The sequence below is a fragment of the Mytilus galloprovincialis genome, chromosome 12 (assembly GCF_965363235.1).
Source record: "Mytilus galloprovincialis chromosome 12, xbMytGall1.hap1.1, whole genome shotgun sequence".
NCBI classification, from domain to species: domain Eukaryota; kingdom Metazoa; phylum Mollusca; class Bivalvia; order Mytilida; family Mytilidae; genus Mytilus; species Mytilus galloprovincialis.
This window is the reverse complement of record NC_134849.1, coordinates 10,445,408-10,453,895: the sequence shown is the minus strand read 5'-3', so window position 1 is coordinate 10,453,895 and position 8,488 is coordinate 10,445,408. Positions and strand designations below refer to the sequence as shown.

Below are 8,488 nucleotides of genomic sequence, written 5' to 3'. Positions count from 1 at the left end.
ATATGGAACCTTTTGATATACCAAGACATTGTGAGTTGTACGCAATGCAACTTTGAAGTAAATGATTTGTATGCATCATTTAATTAAACAGAGGTCGATTTATGCGGAGGCAGATAATATATAGCTATATTGATTGATTCTTTTCTTTATAAGAGATGTGAAGCGTCTTGTCGATCATTGATCTGAGTACTATATATGTTTAACAGTATTGGCTAATAATTAATTGAAATAATAGTCTTCTACCAAAGTAACAGAGCATTTGGATTTACATTTTAAATAATTTACAACATTTATCTGATGTTGTTTTCTCAAATTGTATTACATGGTAAATAAATATTCGTATTTGTGGTAAAAAAAAAATATGGAAACTAATTGAACTATGAAAATTCTGTGCTATATCCTTCGATGGACATACATGTGTAAATATATGGAATATTTTATACCAACAGTCCTGTTATTGAACTGAGCAATATATTAGAAAATGATAAATTCGTCTTTTTTACTAATACCAGTGAATAAATAAGTCAATTGTGCTACAACTATTCGTAACTCTTGAATAATAATTCGAAACAAAAGATGGATGTCGGCGAAACTTATATTCGTGATTTTCTAAATGACTTCATAAAAGATATAAAGGTAAGGAGTTGTTTAGATAATATATACTATCTTATATGTGATAGTTTGTTAATAGAACAAATGTATAATTATGTGTTTTCAAAAGAATCAAAATTGTCTAATGGGTTTTTCATTAGAAAACACATGTGACAGTATATTTTTCAAAATAATTGTTATTGTATAATTTATAGAAATTACAAAATAAATTGATGTCATTCTGAGAGCAAAATTATATTATCAAATTAAAGAAGATATTATCAATACTAGAAAAACACACAAAATATGATTATTTTAATTACATTCATCTGTGTATTTCTGTTTTGATTTGACACATCGAGTTTTGCTTTTAAAATTGAGAATGCAATACAATTGAGAATGGAAATAGGGAATGTGTCAAAGAGACAATAACCCGGCCATAGAGCATACAGCAGCAGAAAGTCAACAACAGGTCTAAAATGCAGTGCGACATTCCCACATCCGGAGGCGTTCTTCAGCTAAACAAATATGTATACTAGTTCAGTGATAGTGAACGCCATACTAAACTCCAAATTGTACATAAAAAACTAAAATAAAAAAAACAAGACTAATTTAACATGTTATCAATGTTCGAATGCTGATTTTGGTCGATTGATTCTGTATTGCCGTATCTGGGATAAAAGCTGTAAAAAAAGGCAAAATGCGTCATGCATATATATTTCAATGTTACTTTAAAGTGAAAAGACGTTGATGAATCATCACAGAGGAACATAATTTTACTGCCACAATGCGTACTTGAAGATATTGACATAGCGGTAAAGACATACTATGTGGTATAGTTGTTATTGAGACAATTCTCTACAAGATACCAAGTACAAAACGTATTAGTAATTATTTGCATCGTAAAGTCTTCAACTATGAGTTAATTTTATACCGTATATTCATTACAAAAAGGTCCCGAAATGATAATGTAAACACGACTCAAAAGAAAAATAGAAGGTCAAATGAATGTAAAAAACGGTTAACGAATTACAAATATGAAGATAAGTAAACATTGTTTATGTTTAAAGAAAGCAGATAAACCAACTGATTCATGTTAGATTAGACATTATATTTAATCAATGTTTTCCTAGCTATGAAACGAGTTCATCCTTTAGTTTTCTTCTGCAATTGGTACATTGCCTTAATTGATATAGTCAAACGTGTGGTTTTAGTATGTTTTGTGGACTTTCGACTTTTTTAACTTTCATTTGACCTTCGTAATTTTTACCAATACAAATTGCATGTCTGGTTAAGAAAGAGTGTACATTTTTAAGTTAGATAACTTCGCAAAGCTACCAGTCAGAGGCCCTGTCATGCGTATAATCATGTTTCTATGTGCGTTATCTCTTTTGGAATGCGATTGAACAATACTAAGAGGTTTTATTTTAACTTGCCGGGCGAGTACGAACTGGTCTTGTTTAATAAAGACTTACGTTGCACTATAGTGGTTAAATGTTTGTGTCATTTGGTCTCTTGTTGAGAGTTGTCTCATTGGCAAGCATATCACATCTTCTTTGTTATATTATGAAAAAAAGAGTCAGAATTTTTGATGTAATCATTTTGATATATTTTGATATAAATGTGATATACGCAAATCTGCAAACGATTATGGGCAGTTTTTGCAGGTATATTTCTCATTCAAAAATTGAAAATGTATGTGTGCAATTATACTGTTATATTTAAGATACTAATCTAACCACAACTGTTCAGTCATGCGCTGAAAGCAACCCATTTAAACACGATGTGCGTGCTCTTTGTGTTATATTGCAATGTTGACGTATTTATCATAGTTCCTTTAGGTATAGTAAAGACAGAAATAGTGTTCACGAAGTTCATGTTATGTTATTTAAATGTCAATGGTAAAGTACAAGATATTCAAATATATCTTTTTTTTTCCCTTCAAATTGTCGTACTTGTTAATCTTGTTTATTTATCTGAAAAAATGGGAAAGCTTATTTCGAAAATAAGAATTAAGTATGCAAATATCAACAACGATATTCAACATTTTTAGCCGACCATGTTAAAGTTTTTAATCAAAAGTTCTTTTAATGATTTGTTCATTTTTTGAAGATTTTTTTTCAAATAACATGAATAACAAAAAAAATGCTTTTCGCCTTTTATCAAAAGTTTTGATAAGAAAATAAAACTCTGTAAAAGTAGACCAAATTGGCAATTATAATCTTAGAAGAGTGTATCCGAAATCATTGTATATAAAACCTACATTGCCCTGTACCGTTTATTTCATTGTTGTATATATCATTAAGAATGTACTCGTTAAATTCAGTACACAGTGTGGTTCAATTAGATGGAAAACTAAACGTACGATACAAAATCAGTGATATTTTACAACACAAAGATCACCATTAAAGTATAAAACAAACATTATGTGAACATGGAACATCTTGCTGAACCACTGGATTATGAAAATCATCATCTGTATAAAAGGACTTTCAGTTTTAATTACGATATCAATAGGTTACTTACTTGGAGCTTGCTTTTCAGTATATACCCCCAATCTTCCTACGGTTTGGGTGAACTTATGTTTAATTGTCTTTATAGGAAACATGTTCAGTTTAGTTTGATTTCTGAATATGATGTAGTATATTTCAGAGCGATTATCGATGTAAACGCTGCAGCAAATATTGGATGAGTAACTAAGTGCCTATGCAAGTTATAAAACTTTTATATCGTGGTTGTTGATTTTGCACCACAACTACGATAATTGCGTAGTTAAACAGTTAAAGACGTATATGTATACGTTGTCATACATCATCTTTATTATGAAATCAACCTTTCCGTAGTTTTATTTTAGATAAGTGCAATAGTATGACGTCGGCTTGACAATTTTTATGTTTTTTTAAACATACATATTTTATTCTTAAAATTTGAATAAAATATGTAAGAGGGGTATAAAAAAAGAATATCAACAGATTTTTGTCGGTTTGATAATTATTACGTTTCCTGATTTGAATCCACTGCGCATGTTTTTCAAATAAGTGGCAGTTTATGGTTGTATTTAAGAATAAAATTACAATTATCTTTTCCATTTCATCCATTTAATATAATAAAACTGGCATTCGCTCTACCTTTATCCATGATTGAGACTTTATTTCGAACCAAAAGCACATTTTGACACTGATCTCTACTGAATCAGGTAATACTGTTGCATTTAATTAGTACGCACAGCCAGTTTAATTGCAACATATGAGTTGAAATTAATTATTACTTAAGTTTTTAATTTAAAACACATGCGATGTATGACAATTACAATTTTTAATCAATCAGTGTGCGAATCGATCAGATACAATACTTTGGCAATGTTTCTTTTTATGTGATCACAACATACAATATTGATAAACAGTTAAGAATAATATTGAAAATAGAATACTTATGAAAAAAAAAATACTAAAAAAAATATTTCGTTTTTTTTTTTAATCAAAGGGAATGATAATACAGTTAATGACATTTACAAAAACGTGAATCAGGTCGAGTTTTTGTTTTGCTTATGGCTATACCATTACCAATATGGTAATTTTAGAAATGTATAATGCTTTCAATAATACCCAGATTGAAAATAGAATATTTTGGGATACCATATATGTTGTAATCATTATCAAAACAAGAACATTGTATATCATTTCTACACTTAATTGTAGAACAGTGTTGGTATCCGTTGTTAGTATTATGTTAACCAACATCTTCCTTGTATTACATAATATGCACGTTTATTTTCGAATCAAAACGACATGACTCCTATATTGTTCTAAATATACAAAAGGTCACTTTACATAGATTTTGACTGCACATTGTATTAAAGTAAAATGCCCTTTTATATTGATGAATCTATCTTTAAAATAGCAAACGCCTTTCTTTCATGCGTTTACGCTAGGTTAGCAATTTAGACATAAACTTTAATTCAATTACCAATGCGTGTGGTTTTATAATCGACCACAGCATGAGAAATCTAGACCTGTAAAACTAAATAATAGATTTAAATGATGGAACTATTATTTCATTTTATTATTGCATATTATCATCAAGAACCCATGTGCTTTTTATTCTTTCTACTTCTTTATATCATCGTCGCGCTGTGTAGATTTGTTTCCATACTTATATGATTACTATTATTATCTGACGAAAGATGCACCAGCTTTATGTGCTTAGTTCTTTTGTTCACGTTTAAAAAAATCGTTAAACATCAAGTTGACAATACTGAACAATAACATAACATGGATTATGTCATTAGGCATGTTAACAAACAGATACTCAGGCTAAAGATTTCAAAGCAGTCGTTCAATAAATTAAATTTACCAAGTTAAAAATCCAGGGGTTGAATTGTTTATCGTTATTGGTCTATCACATTTGATTTTTATCTTTTCTTCATTCTCTATCATAATTCTAAAAATTCGTACTTTACGTTTTAATTGTTTAACGCTTTTTATTGAAAATCGTGAGGGGACCAATAGCTGAATACGTTCACGTCATTTTTATTTTAACGTATCAGTATTAAAACGTTATAAGGAAATTGATATTACTGATAAAAAAATATCTTGATACCAGTCGTCTGTGTAATTCTATTATCTGAATTAAATCGGCGGAACATCAGTTTTTGTATCTACAAGATCTCAAGCTGCTTATAATTAACATCTGAACATATATTTATTTATTGCAATATGAATTATCATGTGGACAGATCATTTACACTTATTGCGTTATTTTTTTATTAATTTGAAATTTGTGATTTTATGATGTTGCATATTTCAATTAACAGTCAATTATATAAAACTTCTTATTGATATAAAAATGAACAAGAGACAAAAAATTTCCATTCAAGCAGTACCAGTATAGTTTGAAAATACAAGCTAAGAGAAAAAAAAATATTTGAATTAAATTAACGCCAAACGGAGTGAATTAGCTTCTGGACAGGTTAGATTCCTCATGCTATGCATGAATCATTTATTACTATCAATCGATTAATCCTTCATATTGAAATCATTTATAGAAACGTCTATCGCATTAACCTATAAAATACACGGCTAAATATCTTCATGTGTTCTGTATGAGGTACATAAATTAACGGTTCTGTTTTGGAATACATTTGCATTTTACTTTGATATGTTTTCTGATTGTCTATGCCTTAGCTGTATTTGGTAAAACGTTTTTTGATTTTTGGTCCTCAGTGCTCTTCAACTTAGTACTTTAGTTTACCTTTTTTACTTTTTTATTATTGGTGCGTCACTGGTGAATATTTCGAAGACAAATCATGCGTCTGGTGCAAATAAAAAATGTCAATACTGGTATCTATGATATGTTTATGTGTTCTAAATGAGGAAAACATGAGTGGTCCTAATTCTTTATTGTGTATTGTTCATCTCTTCTCTATACATCTTGCTCGTTTTTTTCTTTTTTCGATATCTTTTTAGACATATCTTTCATCAATATAATCATAAATTGTTATAACATATAACTATGTGTCATATATTTCAGATGAACCAATCTGGATATCTGTCATGTGGAAATGGATCAAATCTAACATGTGATGACCAGTGGAACCCCAATCTTAGCTCCGGACAGAGGTCAATTGGGTCAGATGTATTCACATATGTCACCCCAGTGATATTTGCTGTAGGAATAACCGGGAATACACTTTCTTTATTAGTGTTTCTTACTAAAAACATGAGGAAGTTATCTGCAAGTGTATATCTTGCAGCACTATCAACAGCTGATCTCATGTCATTGATATTCTATGTCCTTGTTGAGTGGATTAGAAAAGGAATACCAATCGGTTCCGGACAGGTAACAGCTCCCTTTTTGGAAAGTAATGGAGTGTGTCAGATCATTCTATTCATGTCGTATTCTTTCCGTTTTCTTTCGGCTTGGCTTGTAGCATGTTTCACATTAGAAAGATATATCGGAGTTTGTCACCCGTTAAAACGGAAAGACGTTTGTAATCTACGTTCATCTAAAAGAATTGTTTTCTTAGCAGTTATTGTTTCTTGTGTGTTAGCTTCATTCCGACCATGGCTTAGCGAAGTGCTTTATGTAGGGCCAAATAATGTTCCATCGTGTACAAGACGACCAGAACACACAAACCTGTCGTTTATTTATGACTGTATTTTCGTAGTGTGTATTACCTTTCTGCCATTCCTGGTTATAACAATACTAAATACACTCATCATTCGGAAGTTGATTATTAGGAACAAAAGACACAGACAGGTGAAGATTATAACAGAGGAAAGCATAATACGATTGGAATTTACAATAATCTTGATAACTATTTCGTTTTGCTTCATAGCATTTAATACACCATATGCCATTATATGGTTTAAACATTCACTGCAAATGAGTTCGATGCGAATGGAGGATAGTGTATTCGTACCAACCAATCAAAACTTATTGATTTTTACAAAGACAATATTTTTCATGAACTATTGCATTAACTTTTTTCTGTATAGTATAACAGGTGCTTACTTCCGGGAAGAACTAAAAATGTTATTTACTTACAGAAGTAAAGTTTATCAAAGTTTTCACAAATGCCCCCTCCCTAATTCTCGGGGAACCACTCCACAGTCATGGGTTGCTTGAAATATGGAAAATATAGAAAATACAGTTTCAAGTTCAATACAGGTGCATCAATGAATAAAATTCAAACAAAAACTCTTTACAATTATTTATTACAAATTTTGAACATTTTCTGTCAAAAGCATATTGCTATTGGACAAAACGGAAAGATACAGTTCAAAGTTGAAAATAGCTGTATCAATGACTAAGATTAAAACAATACATTTTTAACTGTTGACAATTATTGATTACAAATTTTGTAAATTCTCTGCCAAAAGAATATTATGATTGAACCAACAAGGATATGGGTTATTTGCAAATACATAATTGTTAAACTCGTGTTATTACTAATGTTTGAACGAAAAAAAATCCGTGTTTTAGTTAATGAAGAATGTGACAAATATTTAATAGCAATCAAAAAAGAAATAGCCACGAACGTTATTGCCCATCTAGTTATGTTTTACTATACCCAATGTTTTGAACATATTTACTCTTCCAGTTTTTTTTTTTTTTTTTAAATTAGTACTGCAGACATCTGTCACTGATAATAGTTTTGGATAAAGCTTGTTAAAAAACAAAATTATACGTTATCAATTTATATAAATATAATACTATAAGAATATAGTTGTCTAAACTAATCAAAATGATAAGCCAATATACAAATTTGACCTCTTTCTACCAAAACTTCAAATACATTTGAATTTAGTTGAATTTAGTAGTTCGTTCGTTCTTTTTCGTTTGTTTTGTTTTGTTTTTTTTTTTTGTTTTTTTTTTTTGAAATCGTGTTTGTAATAATAACTGCAATTCACAGACTTCCCATTTTTGTGACAATTATATTTTTAGAACAGTTTTTGAATTGAAATAAACTCACACAATTTCCAGATAACTGTCCTTAGATTGGTTATGCCAGGTAGCTGTTTACTCATTATAACTCATCATTACCACTATGTTAACATCACAGATCATCACAATATAATCAGTCGGAAAACCAGTAGAAATATAGCAAAAGAATCGAAGCTCTTTGTAAGAGAAGGCGATAAATGATTACTGTAAAGATTATGGTAACAAAATTTTAAAAAGTTGATAGAAACAAATAAAATTACAGTTTTCGGCTAAATTACAAAGTATTTTACCATAAAAATGACGATTTGAATTAGTTTTTAATTTATATATAACATAATTTAGCGGAAAAATTAAAAATCAAGTCGGCGACATGCAAGTCAGTACATAGCTTAATATGAAGTTTTTCATTAACTGCTATTTCATCATACTAATTTGGACTGAAACATGTTTT

General features: G+C 29.6%; 1 protein-coding gene across 1 annotated transcript; it reads left to right on the top strand.

The window, feature by feature from the left end:
• Positions 1-410: 410 nt before the first annotated feature.
• LOC143054863 (putative G-protein coupled receptor 139) lies at positions 411-7,670 on the top strand. The gene is made up of 2 exons (XM_076227940.1): positions 411-636; positions 6,121-7,670. Exons 1-2 carry the CDS (start codon positions 577-579, stop codon positions 7,216-7,218), a joined length of 1,158 nt encoding a protein of 385 aa, XP_076084055.1. The 5' UTR covers positions 411-576; the 3' UTR covers positions 7,219-7,670.
• Positions 7,671-8,488: the final 818 nt, after the last annotated feature.

Coding starts and splice junctions, on each gene's coding strand:
- LOC143054863 (XM_076227940.1), top strand. CDS start 577: ATGGATGTCGGCGAAACTTATATTCGTGATTTTCTAAATGACTTCATA. Junction 637..6,120: donor ACTTCATAAAAGATATAAAG/GTAAGGAGTTGT, acceptor CATATATTTCAG/ATGAACCAATCTGGATATCT.